Genomic DNA, 21,272 nt, shown 5'->3' on the forward strand with positions numbered 1-21,272 from the left:
GCCTGGAGCCTGTGCTCTGCAGCAAGAGAAGCCACCAAAATGAGAAGACCACGCGCTACAACAAAGAGTAGCCCCCGCTCGCTGCAACTAGAGAAAGCGTGCACGCAGCAACAAAGACCTAACACAGCCAAAAACAAAAAAACTAGAAACAGCCCAATTCCATCAACAAGTTAATCTCAAAATAATTATCCTAAGTGAAAGAAACCAGCCCTGTCAAAAAAAAAAAAAGAAGAGTACATACTTTTTGTATATATTTTGTATATACAAAATGTCATTTTGTATGGTTCTGTTTATATAACATTCTAGAAAATACAAATTAATCCTGTGTGATAAAAAGCAGATGAGGGCTTCCCTGGTGGCACAGTGGTTAAGAATCCGCCTGCCAATGCAGGGGACACAGGTTCGATCCCTGGTCCAGGAAGATCCCACATGCCGCGGAGCAACAAAGCCCATGCACCACAACTACTGAGCCCATGTTCTGCAACTACCGAAGCCCATGCGCCTAGAGCCCGTGCTCCGCAGCAAGAGAAGCCACTGCAATGAGAAGCCTGCACACTGCAACAAAGAGTAGCCCCTGCTCGCCACAACTACAGAAGCCCCCGCTCGCCACAGCAAGAGAAAGCCCGTGTGCAGCAACGAAGACCCAACACAGCCAAAAATAAATAAATAAAATTTAAAAATTTTTTTTAATTAGAAAAAAGAGCAGATGAACAGTTACCTAAAGACAAGGCTGGGAGGTAGGAAAGAATGAATTACAACAATACATGAGGAAACCTTGGGAAGTGATGGTTATGTTCATTATCTTAATTGTGGTCATGGCTTCATGGTTGTATACATGCATCAAAGCTCTAATTGCACAACTTAAAGTGTATGCAATTCACCGTACATGAGTTATATCTCAAAGTTGTAAAAAAAAAAAAAAAATTGTGGAAATGCAAAGGGTCAAGAATATCCCATATCCATACCACTTAAAGAAAATACAGAAGGAAAACTTGCTGTACCAGGTATCAGCATTTGTCATAAAGCCATTGTAATTGAAAATATGGTACTGACTGGCACAGAGATAAGCAAACAGACCAAGAAAGCTCAGTGAAACACTCGATATATGGATGCTTGATTCACAATATAAATGACATCACAGAGCAGGAAAGATTGTTCTTTTCAATAAAAGGCTCTAGATCAACTAGGTATCTATACTGGAAAAAAATTTTTTAAAAAAATCAAACTAGCCTCTATTTCATACTATGTGTAAAAATCAACTCCAACTTTAGATGCAAACATAAAAGGCAAAATAATAAAACTTTTAGAAAACAGAAAGTATCTTCGTGACTTCAGGGTAGGACAAAGTTCAAGAACTAAAACACACTACCCATAAAGTATACATATGACATTGGTTCTCCTAACAAAAGAGCACAGAAGCCAGCTTACAGGGACTCCCACTGGCTAAAGGAAGGACAATTTGAGCATCAAAATAATGATAGTACTGTAATGGAATATAAACCACAGAGTAAAATAGGAAATCCATGAACCCATATTAAGTCAATGAAATAAACAAATGCCCAAGAAAAGCAGGGCTCTTCCTTAGAGTAGATCACCAACTGATATGAAGCAAGTGGTGGAGCTGAAAAATAACCATCTTGTAAAGACTGGTTTGGACAAGAATCATCAAAAGATACTAAATTAAGGAAAAAAAGTATAATGTGGAACAGCATACTTGTATGGTCTCAAAGCATCTCCCCAGTGAGTATCAGTTACAAAGAAAAAACGGTAACTACACAGTGGAGAAACCAGACAACACCTCAACAATGATCAAATTAATGCACCAGTGAAGGGCAGATGGCCATCACTTGCCTCCAGATGTGATCATTTGAGCAGGATACAACATCACTAATGTAGTAGACAGGCTGGGATACCTAATCTGAATCTGATCGTGAGGAAATACCAGATAAACCCAAACTGAGCAACAGTCTATGAAATAATTCATTCTGTAGCTTTCAAAATGTCATGACAAAGAGTCTGAGGAACTGTCACAGAGTAAAGGAAATTAATGCAACATGACAACTAAAGGCAATATGTGATCCTGAAATGGATCCTGTACTGGAGAAAGAAAATGCCATTAAGGACATTTTGGGGACAAGTGACCAAACTGGAATCTAGATGGTAGAGTAGACAACAGTATTATATCGGATAGACTACACGTTAGGCATATGTGAAACAAGTCTTAATAAATTTAAAAAGATTGAAATCATATAAACTATCTTGTTTGATCGCAATGGAATGAAACTAGAAACAAGAAAAACTGGAAACTTACAAATATGTGGAAATTGAACATCACACTTTTTTAAAATAAATTTATTTATTTTTGGCTGCGTTGGGTCTTCCTTGCTGCGCACGGGCTTTCTCTACCTGCGGCGAGCGGGGGCTACTCTTCATTGCGGTGCATGGGCTCCTCATTGCGGTGGCTTCTCTTATGGCAGAGCACGGGCTCTAGGCACGTGGGCTTCAGTTGCTGTGGTGCACAGGCTCAGTAGTTGTGGCTCGCAGGCTCTAGAGCCCAGGCTCAGTAGTTGTGGCACACGGGCTTAGTTGCTCCACAGCATGTGGGATCTTCCCGGACCAGGGCTTGAACACGTGTCCCCTGCACTGGCAGGCAGATTCTTAACCACTGTGCCACCAGGGAAGTCCCAAACATCACACTCTTAAAACAGCCAATGGACCAAAGATTAAATCAAGGGAAATTAGAAAATACTGAGAAATGAAAACGTACAAAAACTTACGAGATGCAGCAAAAACAGTGCTAAGAGGGGAATTTAAAGCTGTTAAACACACTAAGAAAATCAGTTCTCAGGGCTTCCCTTGTGGCTCAGTGGTTAAGAATCCGCCTGCCAATGCAGGGGACACGGGTTCGAGCCCTGGTCTGGGAAGATCCCACATGCCGCCGAGCAACTAAGCCCGTGCACCACAACTACTGAGCCTGCGAGCCACAACTACTGAGCCTATGTGCCACAGCTTCTGAACCCCGTGTGCCTAAAGCCCATGTTCTACAACAAGAGAAGCCATCAAAATGAGAAGCCCACGCACCGCAACGAAGAGTAGCCTGCGCTCACCGCAACTAGAGAAAGCCTGTTCTACACAGTGGAGAAACCAGACAACACCTCAACGAAGACCCAATGCAGCCAAAAAAATCAACAAGCAAAAAAAAAAAAAAAAGAAAGTAAGTTCTCAACCTAACTTTACACCTTAAGGAACTAAAAAAAAAAAAAAAAAAGAACTAAACCCAAAGTTAGCAAAAGAAAGAAAATAAAGATTAGAGCCGAGATAAATGAAAAATAGAGGGAGGAAAAAAAAAATCAGTAAAACCAGAACTTGGTTCCTCAAAAAGATCAATAAAATTGACAAATATTTAGCTAGATGGACTAAGAAAAAATAGACTCAAATTACTAAGATCAGAAATGAAAGTGTGGACATCACTACCAATTCCACAGAAATAAAAAGATTATAGGAGTACTATGAACAATTCTATACAACAAATTGGATAACCTGGATGATATGGACAAATTCCTAGAAACACACAACCTACCACCAAGACTGAATCATGAAAAAATAGAATATCTGAATAGACCTGTAACTAGTAAGGAGACTGAATCAGTAATCAAAAACCTCCCAAAGAAAAGCCCAAGACCAAATGGCTTCACCAGTGAACTCTACCAAACATTTTAAGAAAGATTAAACACCAATCCTTCTCAAGCTCTTTCCAAAAAATTAAAGAGAAGGAAATACCTCCTAATTCATTCTGAGACCCAGCATTACCTTAATACCAAAGCCAGACAAAGACACTACAAGAAAAGTACACATCAATATCCCATATAAATATTGCCGCAAAAATGCTCAACAAAATACTAGCAGATCTAATTCAACATTTTATAAGGAATTATACACCAAGACCAAGAGGAATTCTTTCCTGAAATGCAAGGATGGTTGAACACACCAATATCAATACACCACATTAAAAGAACAAAGGGAAAAAATTACATGATCATCTTAATGCAGTAAAAGCATGACAAAATTCAATACTCTTTCATGATAAACATACTCAGAAAACTAGAAAGAAACTACTTCAACATGATTAAGGCCACATATGAAAAACCCACAGCTAACATTATACTCAATGGTTAAAGACTGGAAGCTTTTCCTCTAAGATCAGGGACAAGGCAAGGATGCCTGCTTTCTCCACTTCCATTCAACACAGTATTGGAAATCCTAGCCAGAGCAATTAGTCAAGAAAAAGAAAAAGGCACCCAAATCAGAAAGGAAGAAGTAAAATTATCTGTTTTCAGATGACATGGATCTTATATGTAGATAACCCCAAAGATTCCACACACGCACAAAGTTAGAATAAACAAATTAAGTTGCCGGATACAAAATTAACACACCAAAATCAGTTGCATTTCTGTACACTAACAATGACCAATCTGAAAAGGAAGTTACAAAAACAATTTCATTTACAATAGTTTCTAAAAGGATAAAGTACTTAGGTATAACTTAGCCAAAAAAGCAAAAAAAACTTGTACAGTGAAAATCATAAAACATTTCTGAAAGAAATTAAATAAGACATAATGGAAAAGATATCTTCTATTTATGGATTGAAAGACTCAATACTGTTAAGATGTAAAAACTACCAAAAGCAATGTACAGATTCAACATCACCCCTATGAAAATCTCAATGACATTTTTGTAGAAATAGAAAACTCCATCCTAAAGTTGATGTGGAATCTCAAGGGACTCTGTATACAGCCAAAACAATTCTGAAACAGAACAAGGTTGGAGGTCTCACACTTCCTGACTTCAAAACCTACTAAAAAGCTACAGAAATCAAAACAGTGTGGTACTGGCATAAAGACAGACATATAGACCAATGGAACAGAATAGAGAGCCCAGAAATAAACCCTTCCATGCCTGGTCAAATGGTTTTCAACAATGATACTTAGACCATTCAATGGAGAAAGAACAGTCTTTTCAACAAATGGTGCTGGATCCCACTCCTGGGCATATATCCAGAGAAAACTCTAATTCAGAAAAGACAGGTGCACCTCAGTATTCATATTTATAGCACTATTTACAATAGCCAAGACATGGAACCAACCTAAATGTCCATCAACAGATGAATGGATAAAGATGTGGTATATATATACAATGGAATACTACTCAGCCATAAAAAAGAATGAAATAATGCCATTTGCAGCAACATGGATGGACCTAGAGATTATCATACTAACTGAACCAAGTCAGAAAGAGAAAGACAAATATCATATGATATCACTTATATATGGAATCTAAAATATGATACAAATGAACTTATTTACAAAACAGAAACAGACTCCCAGACATAGAAAACAAACTTAAGGTTATCAAAGAGGAAGGGGTGGAGAGAGGAATAAATTAGGAGTTTGGGATTGACAGATACACACTACTATATATAAAATAGGACAACAAGGACCTACTGTATAGCACATGGAACTATATTCAATATCCTGTAATAAACTATAACGGAAAAGAAAAAAAATAGTGCTAGGAAAACTGGATATCCACATGCAAAAACATGAAGTTGGACCTTATGTTACATCATATACAAAAATTAACTCAAAATGGATCAAAGGACTAAACATAAGAGCTAAAACTACAAAACTTAGAAGGAAACATACAGGGAAAGTCTCGTGACACTGGATTTGGCAAGATTTCTTGGGTATGATAATAATAGCAGAGATTACAAAAGTAGACAAACTGGACTTCATCAAAATTAAAATCTTCTGTGCAAAGAACACTAACAGAATGAAAAGGCAGCCCACAGAATGGGAGAAAATATTTTCGAATCATGATCTGTTAAGGGGTTAATATCAGAATATATGAAGAACTCCTACGACTCAACAACAACAATAAAATGATCCAATCAAAAACTGAACAGAAGACCTGCATAGACATGTCTCCAAAAAAGATATATCAATGGCAAATAATATGAAAAGAGGCTCAACATCACTAATCATTTGGAAAATATAAATGAAAACCACAGTGAGATACCACTTCACACACATTAGGATAGCTATTATCAAAACAGAAAACAAACGCTGGCAAGGATGTAGAGAAATTGGAACCCTTTGTGCATTGCTGGTGGGAATGTAAAATGGTGCAGCCACTGTGGAAAATAGTCTGATGTTTCTTCAAAATATTAAACAGAATTACCATAATACCCAGTAAGTCCACTCCTAGGTGTATGCCCAAAAGAACTGAAAACAAGGATTCAAACAGATACATGTACACCAACGTTTATTACAGCATTACTCACAGTAGCCAAAAGGTGGAAACAACTCAAGTGTTCATTGGCAGATGAATGAATAAACAAAATGTAGTATTACATACAAAGGTATATTAATCAGTCTAAAAAAGGAAGGCAGTTCTGAAACATGGTACCATATGGATGAACCTTGAAGACATTATGCTAAGTGAAATAAGCCAGTCACAAATGGACAAATATTGTATGAGTCCACAAATTCCGCAACAGAAAGGGCCTGGGGGTAGGGAATGGAGAACTAATGTTTAATGAGTACAGAGTTTCAGCTGGGGTAGATGAAAAAGTTCTGGAGATGACTGGTGATGATGGTTGCACAAACAGAACTGTAACTTAAATCTTACCACTTAACCATTTCTTATGTATATTCTACAATTTTTTTTAAAACGTACTGTATCAGTGTTAAACTTCTGGAATTTAACAACTGGTTATGTAAGAAAACATCCTAGTTCTTAATTATATACTGGGGACTTCCCTAGCGGCCCAGTGGCTAAGACTCCACACTCACAATGCAGGGGGCCCAGGTTCGATCCCTGGTCAGGGAACTAGATCCCACATGCTGCAACTAAGAGTTCGCATGCCACAACTAAGAGTTTGCATGCCACAACTAAAGATCCAGCATGCCACAGCAAAGATCCCACAAGCAGCAATGAAGATCCTGTGTGCCGCAACTAAGACCTGGCACAGCCAAATTAATTAATTAATTAATTTTAAAAAAAAGAATTATATACTGAAGCATTAAAAAGGTAAAGGAACATGATATATATAACCCACTCTCAAACAGTTAAGAATTCTGTAAATTTGAAATTTCAAGATAAAAAGATATTTTAAAAATTCTGCTCAAAGGATAGCATTGAGAAGAAAAAACTGAAGTCACAGAGTGGGAGAAGACAGGTGCAATATATATAATTGATAAAGAACTTACATCCAAAATATACAAAGAACTGCTAAAAAATCAGTAAGAAAAAAACAGAAACCTCAATTTTTAAAAATGGGTAAAATAGATGAACGGCCATGCCATGAAAGAAACATGAGGGAATTCCCTGGTGATCCAATGGTTAGGACTCAGCGCTTTCACTGCTGAGGCCCAGGTTCAATCCCTGGTCAGGGAGCTAAGATCCCGCAAGCTGCGCAGCACGACCAAAAAAAAAAAAAAGAAAAAAGAAAAAAGAAACATATGAAAAGGTGTTCAACCTCATTAGTCATGGAAATGCAGATTAAAACAATGAGAGGGCTTCCCTGGTGGTGCAGTGGTTAAGAATCTGCCTGCCAATGCAGGAGACACGGGTTCGAGCCCTGGTCCGGGAAGATCCCACATGCCGCGGAGCAACTAAGCCAGTGCATCACAATGACTGAGCCTGCGCACCACAACTACTGAGCCCACAAGCTACAACTACTGAAGCCTGCGTGCTTAGAGCCCATGCTCCGCAACAAGAGAAGCTACCACAGTGACAAGCCCGTGCACTGCAACAAAGAGTAGCCCCCGCTCACCGCAACTAGAGAAAGCCCGCGCGCAGCAAAAAAGACCCAATGCAGCCAAAAATAAATAAAATTAAAATTAAAAACAAAACAGAAAAAAAAAATGAGAGATCACACCACATGCAAACTGGCATAATTAAATTATGTCAATAAAAGTGCTGGCACAGATGTAGAACAAGTGAAATTCTCACACACTGCTAGTAGAAGTGTAAATTGCTGCAACTTCTTCAGCAAACAGGCATTACATAGAAAAGCTGAAGACATGTGTATCCCATGACCTAACATTGCTCCACCTTGAGAAACTGAAATATGTATGCGCCAAGATACATGTATAAGAATGCTTATATCAGAATCATTTGCAATGACAAAAATCTTGAAACACAAATATCCATCAACAGTAGAAAGGATGAGGATCTTAAGATAATATACTACACAGCTATTAAAATGAACTACATTTACAAAGAACATGGATAAATCTTATAAACATGCGTCACAGTCACACACAAAAGAATGCATATTATATGTTTCACTTTACATTAAAGGTCAAAATAGGCAGCATTAACCCCATTGTTTAGTGAGGCATAATTAAAATTTTAAACTGTAGAGCAAAGCAAATTTTAAAATTACCATAAAAGTTGAGACAAATACTTCTAGGCAGGATGGAAAGAGACAATACTGATTACGAGGGTAATGGGGGCAGGCTCCTGGAGGGCCATTTCTTGATCTGGGTATCATTTACATGGATCTGTACTTTATAATAATTGCTAAACTTCATGTATTTTATGTACTTCCCTGAGTATGTATAACATTAGAAATTTTAAATTGTTTAAAATTTTTTAATTAACTGGGAGAGGAGGCAGAGACAGAAGCAGGAAGACCAGTTAGAAGGATTATGCAATAATCCAGGTGAGGTGCTTGAATCAAAGTAATAGCAGTGTAAGTAATAAGAAAGTACATAGGAATTTTATTATATTTTAGATTATATCCTAAAATAGAGCAAATATGATTTTAGACTGATTGAACTCAGAATGTAACAGAAAAATGAGTCAATGTTTTTGACCTGAGCCACTGGAAGGCTGGTCTTGCCATTTATTGAGATGGGGAAGGCTATAAGAGAGCACTTTGGGAGGGGCTCATTAGAGATCAAAACCTATCAATTTTGAGAAACCCACTAAAGTCCAAATGGAAATTTGATAGGCAACTGAATGTTTAATCCTGGAGTTCAGGAGACCGTTCCATCCTGAAGAAATAGGTTTGAGAGTTGTCAGCATATACATAGATGGATATTTAAAGTCTTGAGGTAGGATAAGATCACCAAGGGAATGAGAGAATTGTTAGGAGAAAACCAAGGGAGTATAGTGCCCTGATGTTTCAAAGAGGAAGAAGTGATGACATAGGTCAAATGCTGCTGGAAGGTCAAGTAAGATAGGACTGAGAAATGTCAATTGGATTTAATGATATAGAAATCGTTGGTGTCTTTGATACAAGAAACTGCCATTATCAGTGACCCTGAATAGAACAATATCCTTTCCATCATAAATTAAATGTCTAAATATATTTAGATCTATCTGTCAATTCTGTTCTGTTTCTCAATTCTGTTCTGTTCCCTGGTCTATTTATTTACAAATTGAACAAATAGTTTTAGTTATTTTAGCTTTATAACATATTTTCTCACCTGGCAGGGCTAGCCCTTCACTGCACTTCCTTCATGGAATGTCTACTCTTACATTGTAGTTTTCTTGTTAATATGAACTTGTCTAGACCTTTAAGAAAGAATCTGTTAGCATTTTTATCGTACTCTCATTAAGCACATGGAATAGTTAAGATGTAGAATGGTTAAGGCTTAATGATTAGTTGCGGAGGACAAGAAAGAGGAGGTGGTGCCAATATGCAGGTATTAATTAAAGTTCTGCAAGTGGAGGATGGGATTGCTTAGGATGAAAACACAGGATTAAAAGATACAGTGTACAAAAAGTCAACATGCAGACATCAGTTGTATTCCTATACACTATGTACAAAATATACACTATATAGAAAATATCTGAAAAAGAAATAACACCTGCCCATTCACGATAGCATCAAACATTACAAAATACCTATGTATAAATTTAACCAAGGAGGTGAAAGATCTAAACACTGAAAATTATAGGATTTTGATGAAAAACACCAAAGATGACACAAGTAAGTGGGAAAAAAATCCCATGTTTATAAAAATATTGCTAAAATGTCTGTACTACCCAAAGCCATCTATAGATTCAATGCAACTCCTATCAAAATTCCAATGTCATTTTTCTACAGAAGTATGGGGTCACATAAAAAGAAACACAGACCAATGGAACAGAATCAAGAGCCCAGAAACAAACTCTCACGTATACAGTCAACGAACACTTGACAAGGAAGCCAAGAACACTAAATGGGGAAAAGATAGTCTCTTCAATAAATGATGGTGGGAAAACTGGATAACCACATGCAGAAGATGAAACTGGACACATATCCTACACCACTCACAAAAATTAACTCAAAATAGATTAAAGATTTAAAGACCCAACTCCATAAAACTCCTAGAAAAAAACATAGGAGAAACACTCCCTGACACTGCTCTTGGCAATAATTTTATGGATGACACCAAAAGCAAACGCAATAGAAACAAAAATTAGTAAGTGGGACTACTGCAAACTAAAAAGTTTTTACACAGCAAAAGCAACAATCAACAAAATGAAAAGGCAACCTACTGAATAGGAGAAAATATTTGCAAATCATATATCTGATAAGGGATTAATATCCAAAATAGATAGAGAACTCGTAAAACTTAACAGCAAAAAAACTTTTTTTTGATTAAAAAATGGGTAGAGGGGCTTCCCTGGTGGCGCAGTGGTTGAGAATCTGCCTGCCAATGCAGGGGACACGGGTTCGAGCCCTGGTCTGGGAAGATCCCACATGCCGTGGAGCAACTAGGCCTGTGAGCCACAATTACTGAGCCTGCACGTCTGGAGCCTGTGCTCCGCAACAAGAGAGGCTGTGACAGTGAGAAGCCTGTGCACCGCGATGAAGAGTGGCCCCCGCTCGCGGCAACTAGAGAAAGCCCTCGCACAGAAACGAAGACCCAACACAGCCAAAAATAAATAAATTAATTAATTTAAAAAAAAAATGGGTAGAGGATCTGAATAGACATTTTTCCACAGAAAACATACAAATGGTTAATGAAAAGATGCTCAACATCACTCATCATCAGGGAAATGCAAATCAAAACCACAGTGAGGTTTTAGCCTCACACCTCTTAGAATGGCTATTATCAAAAAGACAAGAAATAACAAGTGCTAGTAAAGTTCTGGAGAAAAGGGAACACTTGTGCACTCTTGGTAGGAATAAACATTGATACAGCCACTATAGAAAACAGTATGGAGGTTCCTCAGAAAACTAAAAATAGAACTACCAAATGATCCAGCAATCCCACATCTGGCTATATATCCAAAGGAAATAAAATCAGGACCTCAAACAGATGACTGCATTCCCATTTCACTGCAGCATTATTCACAGTAGCCAAGATATGGAAACAACCTAAGTGTCCATCAATGGATGAATGGATTAAAAAAAAATGTGACATACATACAAATACACATATACACACAGAATTATCCACTGGATATCCATATCAATAAAAAAAAGTGACACATACATACACACAGACAAAAACAGAGAAATATTATTCAGCCATAAGAAAGAAGGAAATCCTGCCATTCGTGACATGAATGGATCTTTAGGGCATTTCACTTAGCGTATGCTAAGTAAAATAAGTCAGACAGAGGAAGAGAAATACTGTATGATCTCACTTATACGTGGAACCTAAAACAGCTGAACTCACAGAAAAAGAACAGTGGTTACTAAGAGCAGGGGCGGTGTTGGAGTGAGGGGAGATGTTGGTCAAAAGATACAAACTTTCAGTTATAAGATAAAGAAGTTCTCGGGATCTAACGTACAACATGGAGATTATAGTTAACAGTACTGTATCACATACTTGAAAACTGCTAAGACAGTAGATCTTAAACGTTAATCACCACAAAAAAAGAAATGGTAATTATGAGAGCACTATGGGGGTAATCATTTTACAATATGTAAGTATCAAATCAACATGTACACCTTAAGGGGGCTTCCCTGGTGGCACAGTGGTTAAGAATCTGCCTGCCAATGCAGGAGACACGGGTTCGAGCCCTGGTCCGGGAAGATCCCACATGCAGCGGAGCAACTAATACCATGTGCCACAACTACTAAGCCTGCGCTCTAGAGCCTTCGAGCCACAGCTACTGAAGCCTGCGCGCCTAGAGCCTGTGCTCCGCAACAAGAGAAGCCACTGCAATGAGAAGCCCGTGCACTGCAACGAAGAGTAGCCCCTACTCACCTCAACTGGAGAAAGCCTGTGCACAGCAATGAAGACCCAACGCAGCCAAAAATAAATAAATTAATAAATTAATTATTTTTAAAATGTACACCTTAAACTTAAACAATGTTATATGTCAATTATATCTCAATATAACTGGGAAAAAATGTTTTAAAAATAAGACAAAGCAGGGCTTCCCTGGTGGTGCAGTGGTTAAGAATCCGCCTGCCAATGCAGGGAACACGGGTTCGAGCCCTGGTCCAGGTAGATCCCACACGCCGCGGAGCAACTAAGCCCATGCACCACAACTACTGAGACTGTGCTCTAGAGTCTGCAAGCCACAACTACTGAGCCCACATGCCACAACTACTGAAGCCCACGCGCCTAGAGCCCGTGCTCCGCAACGAGAAGCCACCACAGTGAGAAGCCAGCACACTGCAATGAAGAGTAGCCCCCACTCGTCTCAACTAGAGAAAGCCCACGCACAGCAATGAAGACCCAACACAGCCAAAAAAAAAAAGAATAAATTAATTTTAAAAAAAATAAGAGAAAGCAGTTTAGAATTTTCCAGCATGTATGTAGGGAGAGGAGGAAAGAATGGCCTTAGTCAGAGGAATTGATCCCACACCTCCATTCCTGCCAGGTAGGAAGACAACTGGGGTAGCACCACATAGGTATGGCATATATAGATTTAGTGGGCAAAGTTCAAGGAATCCTGCTTTGCTCAGGAAATAAGAGATGTGGTCATCTTAATTTTTAAAGTCCACCCTAAACTGAACATTGAACATTTAGGTTGTTTTTAATCTGTCACCAAGAAAGAATAGTTGAGTCAAGGGGTAAGCACTTTGCTAAACTTTAATTCCTACTGCCAAAGAGAAAAGTGTTTACTATTCACGCTTCCTCTATTTACACTGTTTTCATACTGGATGACTCTCTTTCCTTTTTGCCCCCTAATTTGTCTTGACATTTATTGCTCATTATGGTTAAAAATATTTAAGAGGAAAAGACTGATTTTTTTTTTAAGTATCAGGTTAAAGGTAATTACCCATGTATGATTTCAAATAGGCTTCTTTTAAAAATCATTTTAAAATATCATTTCATATAAATCATGTAATAAAGATATGTACCTCTTTACAATGAAGTTGGAGATCAGATTTACCATTACCATCACAGACAAAATGTAATAAAATGGCAAACAGCTAAAGAAATAAAGGTGGGACATAAGAAACAACCTCCTAGTGAAGCAGTTTACAGAAAAGCTTTCCATGAGAAACTTTCTGAATAGGATTCAGTAAACGATCATCTGTCTGGGTAGAGGATAGGACCTTTGATTACCTGAAAATCATTTGCAATTCAGATCAACAAGTAAAATCACCCACCAATGAAGGAGACAAGCACATTCTGCCACTGAACCCACACAAGCTACAGTCTTCATGCCAAAACCTTCTCTCCACCAAGACCTTATCAGCACTGCATTGAAATCCAATAATCGTGCAGATAACAACCCAGATCTGGGTCAGGAATTATTGTTATTTCAGGTGAGGTACTGCACAACTCTCAAAGGGCAGGAGAACCAGGTCCTTCTTTCTTACCTTTACCATGAACGTGAAGTCTGTTAGGGCCGGGGAGTAGACAGCCCCACCGGCACAAGGGCCCATGATCAGAGAAATCTGAGGGATGACTCCGGATGCCGTGACATTCCTCTGCCAAAAGAGAAAGGCAAAGGCATCTGGTTACAGAGGTGTTCAAGGCATTATCTGCAGAAAGACAGAGGCAACAATAAAAGCACATTTGGCTTTTATTCACAGAAATTCTATCCTAGAGACAAGAGGCCTAATCTGTACGGTTTCTTCCAGAATTGTATATGCAACTTTTCCCCATAACTGGTGGGATGGTTGGCATATTACTTTCTGGGGCAAGTAACCTCTTCTCTCCTTGGCAGGGCAGTAGTTCCCCCAAAGCTCCACCAGGACATGAGCTCAGAGAGAATCCTACCACTCTCACCCCAGCTCTAAACACACCTCAGGCCAGGACCCCTGTGTGTACAAAACTGGCTGGAAGAATCAAAGAAAACCTTAGGTGGAATATACAGGGCCAACACTTACCCTGGATCCATGACCTCTACTTGCAGCCCCTTCACACTATCCACAGAGGATGCCCAACAGTTACAAGCCAAGGCTAAGAGGCAGGTGCTACTTTACTCAGTCTTCAATGTCTGCCCACCCCTACATAGGGCAGATGGGCAATAGGGAGGTGGCAGAAGGCAAAAAGGTTCCATAGGGACAAGGGTGTTGTGAAGAGCCAAGCCTCAGGCCACCTTCTAGGAAAAACAAGATTTCCCAGGGGGCTGGAAGACCCAGGCAAGATAAGAGCCCAATGACTCTTTGCCCATCCCCCAGCTTCTATCCTTCCCTGAACCCCATCAGCTTAAGAGAAGTATGTCCACTTTTAGCCCTGCCCTGGGTCTGAGACCAATTTCTATAATTCACAGGACATAGCTCAGGACAGCACAAAAAGGCATCCACAGAGAGGATTCTGAGAAGATGGTAGAATGGGAAGCACCAGGAATCTGTCTCCCCACCTGGACAAAAATTACACTGGCAGAATCTCTCTGATGTAACTTTTTGGAACTCTGTTAAGCCTACTGAAGGCTTATCATCCACAGGAAGATTTGGAGGGCAAATCGCGGTTAATTTCAATCAATTTCAACTGGTAGCACAGTAGCAGCTACCCCTACCCACCCCCTACCCCCAGCCATGAGGCATGCAGTTGTGCACGTGTTCCTGGAGTGGCTTACACAGAGGCAGACAAAAAGGACACTGTCCTCCAAATATCGGAAATCTATGCTCCGACAGCCGGTTGTTGATTCTGATCAGAGGTGAAGCTAGGAAGTTAGGCAGCCATTGTTGTTGCACCTCACCCCACTGTTGCAAGCTCCTCCCCCTCCAGCTCAAAATCACTTGCATTAGGAAAATGCAAATCAAAACTAGAATGAGATACCACATCACACACATTAGGATGACTACTATCAAAAAAACAGAAAACAAGTGGTGTTGGTGAGGATGTGGAGAAAGTGGAACCCTTGTGCACTATTGGTAAGAATGTAAAATGGTACAGCCGCTGTGAAAAACAGCATGGTGGTTCCTCAAAAAATTTTAAATAGAATTACCAAATGATCCAGAAATTCTACTTCTGGGGATATACCAAAAAGAATGGAAAACAGGGTCTCAAAGAGGTAACTTGTACACCCACATTCATAGCAGCATTACTCACAATAGGTGAAATGTGGAATCAATCCAAATGCCCATCAACAGATAAATGGACAAACAAAATGTGGTATATCTATACAACGGAATATTATTCATCCTTAAAAAGGAAGGAAATCCTGTCACATGTTACAACATAGATGAAACTTGAGGACATTGTGCTAAGTGAAATAATAAGCCAGTCACAAAAAGACAAACACTGTACGATTTTACTTAAGTTATTTAGTCAAAATAATACAGACAAAGTAGAATGGTGGTTACCAGGGGCTGGCAGAGGGGATAATGGGGGGTGATTGCTTAATGGGTATAGAGTTTCAGTTTTTGCAAAACAAAAAGTTATGGAGATGGCCCCTGTCCACCTCCCTGCGGCTGCCCCGCTGGCTGAAAAGTTTCTCCAGGTGCGGAATTCCAGGCTACCACCAGCACAGAGCGTGCACGCCAGTCAGGAACCAGCCCACCCAATGGCCCAGGGGCAACGGATATGTCAGAAACTGAAGCAAGAAAGAACTCAGCAGAGGGGGGAGTCAAGAGGGCAGACTAGGAGGATGCAGAATTCATGTCTCTGCACAACTAGGGCACCTACTAGGCACCGGTGGGGGACCACAGACACCTAAGGGGATGGGAGGAACCCCCAGTGACAGGGTCCTAAGCAAAGGCCCCGCCCCATGCTCAGGCGTCACCCCCCCCCTCGGGCCTAGGTCCCGCCCCACCCTAAACCCCACCCCTGCCTATGTTCCACCCCTCCTAAACTCCGCCCCCAGAGCCAAGGCTTTTTTTTTCTTTTTCTTTTTTCCTCTTTTAGATTGGGGTTCTGTTTTACCTTGTTGATTCACTGTTGTTGATTCATTTATATTTTTATTTTTCCTAATAAACTTTTTATTTTCTAATTTTATTTTATTCTTCATACTTTGTTACTGTTCTCTCCTTTTGGCTTATTACCCCCGCCCCCCAACTTTTTTTCTCTTTTTTCTGTTGTGGTTTTATTTTACCTTGTTGCAGTTGTTTCAATTATATATTTATTTTTCCTAATATATTTTTTATCTTTCTAATTTTATTTTGTTTTTTATTCCTTGATATTGTACTCCTCCTTTTCTTTTTTTTTTTTCTTTTTTTTTTGCCACACCACACAGTTTGTGGGATCTTGGTTCCCAGGCCAGAGGCTGGGCCCGAGCTCCTGTGGTGGGAGCTCTGAGTCCAAACTGCTGGACTAACAGAGAACCTCAAACCCCAGGGAATATTAATCGGAGTGAGGTCTCCTGGAGGTATTAATCTCAGCACCAAGACCCGGATCTATCCAACTGCCTGCAAACTCCAATGCTGGACGCCTCAAGCCAAACAACCAGTAAGACAGGAATACCGCCCCACCTATCCAAAAAGAAAAAACAAAAATGAAACAACAAAAAAATACGTTACAGATGAAGGAGCAAGGTAAAAACCTAAAAACCCAAATAAATGAAGACAAAATAGACAACCTACCTGAAAAAGAATTGAAAATAATGAGAGTAAAGATGTTCAAAAATCTCGGGAAAAGAATGAAGAAAATACAAGAAACATTTAACAAGGATCCAGAAGAACTAAAGAGCAAAGAAACAGTGATGAACACAATAACTGAAATTAATAATACTCTAGAAGGAATCAATAGCAAAATAACTGAGGCAGAAGAACGGAGAAGTGACCTGCATGATACAATAGTGTAAAGAACTGCCAAGGAGCAGAATGAAGAAAGAATAATGAAAAGAATTGAGGACAGTCTCAGAGACCTCTGGGACAACATTAAACACACCAACATTCGAATTATAACGGTCCCAGAAGAAGAATAGAAAAAGAAAGGGTCTGAGAAAATATTTGAAGAGATTATAGTCGAAAACTTCCCTAACATGGGAAAGGAAACAGTCAATTGAGTCCAGGAAGCAGAGAGTCCCATACAGGATAAACCCAAAGAGAAACACACCGAGACACATATTAATGAAACTATCAAAAACTGAATACAAATAAAAAATATTAAAAGCAGCAATAGAAAAGCAACACGTAACATACAAGGCAATACCCATAAGGTTAACAGCTGATCTTTCAGCAGAAACTCCACAACGAAGAAGGGAGTGGCAGGACATATTTAAAGTGATGGAAGGGAAAAACCTACAAGCAAGATTACTCTACCCAGCAAGGATCTCATTCAGATTCGACGGAGAAATTTAAACCTTTACAGACGAGCAAAAGGTAAGAGAATTCAGCACCACCAAACCAGCTTTACAACAAATGCTAAAGGAACTTCTCTAGGCAGGAAACACAAGAGAAGGAAAAGACCTACAATAACAAACCCAAAACAATTAAGAAAATGGTAATAGGAACATACATATCGATAACTACCTTAAATATAAATGGATTAAATGCTCCAACCAAAAGACATAGACTGGCTGAATGGATACAAAAACAAGACCCATAGATATGCTGCCTACAAGAGACCCACTTCAGACCTAGGGACACATACAGACTGAAAGTGAGGGCATGGAAAAACACATTCCATGCAAATGGAAATCAAAAGAAAGCTGGAGCAGCAATTCTCATATCAGACAAAACAGACTTTAAAATAAAGACTATTACAAGAGACAAAGAAGGACACTACATAATGATCAACAGATCAATCCAAAAGAAGATATAACAATTATAAATATTTATACACCCAACATAGGAGCACCTCAATACATAGGGCAAATGCTAACAGCCATAAAAGGGGAAATTGACAGTAACACAGTCATAGTAGGGGACTTTAACACCACACTTTCACCAATGGACATATCATCCAAAATGAAAATAAATAAGGAAACACAAGCTTTAAATGATACATTAAACAAGATAGACTTAATTGATATTTATAGGACATTCCATCCAAAAACAACAGAATACACTTTCTTCTCAAGTGCTCATGGAACATTCTCCAGGATAAACCTATCTTGGGTCACAAATCAAGCCTTGGTAAATTTAAGAAAACTGAAATTGTATCAGGTATCTTTTCCAACCACAACACTATGAGACTAGATATCAATTACAGGAAAAAAACTGTAAAAAATACAAACACACGGAGGTTAAACAACACAATACTAAATAACCAAGAGATCACTGAAGAAATCAAAGAGGAAATCAAAAAATACCTAGAAACAAATGACAATGAAAACACGATGAACCAAAATCTATGGGATGCAGCAAAAGCAGTTCTAAGAGGGAAGTTTATAGCAATACAATCCTACCTCAAGAAACAAGAAAAATCTCAAATAAACAACCTAACCTTACACCTAAAGCAATTAGAGAAAGAAGAACAAAAAGCCCCCAAAGTTAGCAGAAGGAAAGAAATCATAAAAATCAGAGCAGAAATAAATGAAAAAGAAATGAAGGAAACAGTAGTAAAGATCAATAAAACTGAAAGCTGGTTCTTTGAGAAGATAAACAAAATTGATAAACCATTAGCCAGACTCATCAAGAAAAAAAGGGAGAAGACTCAAGTCAACAGAATTAGAAATGAAAAAGGTGAAGTAACAAATGACACTGCAGAAATACAAAGGATCATAAGAGATTACTACAAGCAACTATATGCCAATAAAATGGACAATCTGGAAGAAATGGACAAAGTCTTAGAAATGCACAACCTTCTGAGACTGAACCAGGAAGAAATAGAAAATATAAACAGACCAATCACAGGCACTGAAATTGAAACTGTGATTAAAAATCTTCCAACAAACAAAAGCCCAGGACCAGATGGCTTCACAGGCGAATTCTGTCAAACATTTAGAGAAGAGCTAACACCTATACTTCTCAAACTCCTCCAAAATATAGTAGAGGGAGGAACACTCCCAAACTCATTCTACGAGGCCACCATCACCCTGATACCAAAACCAGACAAAGATGTCACAAGAAAAGAAAACTACAGGCCAATATCACTGATGAACATAAATGCAAAAATACTCAACAAAATACTAGCAAACAGAATCCAACAGCACATTAAAAAGGTCATACACCATGATCAAGTGGGGTTTATTCCAGGAATGCAAGGATTCTTCAATATATGCAAATCAATCAATGTGATACACCAGATTAACAAACTGAAGGATAAAAATCATATGACAATCTCAATAAATTCAGAAAAAGCTTTCAACAAAATTCAACACCCACTTATGATAAAAATTCTCCAGAAGCAGGCATAGAGGGAACCTACCACAACATAATAAAGGCCATTTAAGACAAACCCACAGCCAACATCGTCCTCAATGGTGAAAAACTGAAACCATTTCCACTAAGATCAGGAACAAGACAAGGGTGCCCACTCTCACCACTATTATTCAACATAGTTTTAGAAGTTTTAGCCACAGCAATCACAGAAGAAAAAGAAATAAAAGGAATCCAAATCAGAAAAGAAGAAGTAAAGCTGTCACTGTTTGCAGATGACATGATACTATACATAGAGAATCCTAAAGAGGCTACCAGAAAACTACTAGAGCTGATCAATGAATTTGGTAAAGTAGCAAGACACAAAATTAATGCACAGAAATCTCTTGCATTCCTATACACTAATGATGAAAAATCTGAAAGAGAAATTAAGGAAACAATCCTATATACCACTGCAACAAAAAGAATAAAATACCCAGGAATAAACCTACCTAAGGAGACAAAAAATCTGTATGCAGAAAACTATAAGACACTGATCAAAGAAATTAAACATGATACAAACAGATGGAGAGATATACCATGTTTTTGGATTGGAAGAATCAACATTGTGAAAATGACTCTACTACCCAAAGCAATCTACAGATTCAATGCAATCCCTATCAAACTACCACTGGCATTTTTCACAGAACTAGAACAAAAAATTTCACAATGTATATGGAAACACAAAAGATCACGAATAGCCAAAGCAATTTTGAGAAAGAAAAACGGAGCTGGAATAATCAGGCTCCCTGACTTCAGACTATACTACAATGCTACAGTAATCAAGACAGTATGGTACTGGCACAAAAACAGAAATATAGATCAATGGAACAGGATAGAAAGCCCAGAGATAAACCCATGCACATATGGTCACCTTATCTTTGATAAAGGAGGCAAGAGTATAAAATGGAGAAAAGACAGCCTCTTCAATAAGTGGTGCTGGGAAAACTGGACAGCTACATGTCAAAGAATGAAATTAGAAAACTTCCTAACACCATACACAAAAATAAACTCAAAATGGATTAAAAACCTAAATTTAAGGCCAGACACTATAAAACTCTTAGAGGAAAACACAGGCAGAACACTCTATGACATAAATCACAGCAAGATCCTTTTTGACCCACCTCCTACAGAAATGGAAGTAAAAACAAAAATAAACAAATGGGACCTAATGAAACTTAAAAGCTTTTGCCCAGCAAAGGAAACCATAAACAAGACGAAAAGAAAACCCTCAGAATGGGAGAAAATATTTGTAAATGAAGCAACTGACAAAGGACTAATCTCCAAAATATAGAAGCAGCTCAGGCAGCTCAATATCAAAAAAAACAAAAAACCCAATCCAAAAATGCACAGAAGACCGAAATAGACATTTCTCCAAAGAAGATTGCCAACAAACACATGAAAGGATGCTCAACATCACTAATCATTAGAGAAATGCAAATCAAAACTACAGTGAGGTATCACCTCACACCAGTCAGAATGGCCATCATCAAAAAATCTACAAACAATAAATGCTGGAGAGGGTGTGCAGAAAAGGGAACCCTCCTGCACTGTTGGTGGGAATGTAAATTGATACAGCCACTATGGAGAACAGTATGGAGGTTCCTTAAAA

The 21,272-nt window shown here is 38.7% G+C and overlaps 1 protein-coding gene across 5 annotated transcripts in view; it reads right to left on the minus strand.

The window, feature by feature from the left end:
* PCCB (propionyl-CoA carboxylase subunit beta) overlaps positions 1–21,272 on the minus strand; it is an 84,914-nt gene that overhangs the window by 47,447 nt on the left and 16,195 nt on the right. For all 5 annotated transcript variants that reach the window (XM_059920274.1, XM_059920271.1, XM_059920272.1 and 2 more), the window contains exon 6: positions 13,790–13,900. In XM_059920274.1, the coding sequence (XP_059776257.1) occupies positions 13,790–13,900 (111 nt within the window). The remainder of the gene's footprint in view (positions 1–13,789; positions 13,901–21,272) is intronic.

Source organism: Balaenoptera ricei, chromosome 4 (genome assembly GCF_028023285.1).
Source record: "Balaenoptera ricei isolate mBalRic1 chromosome 4, mBalRic1.hap2, whole genome shotgun sequence".
Taxonomy (NCBI): Eukaryota; Metazoa; Chordata; class Mammalia; order Artiodactyla; family Balaenopteridae; genus Balaenoptera; species Balaenoptera ricei.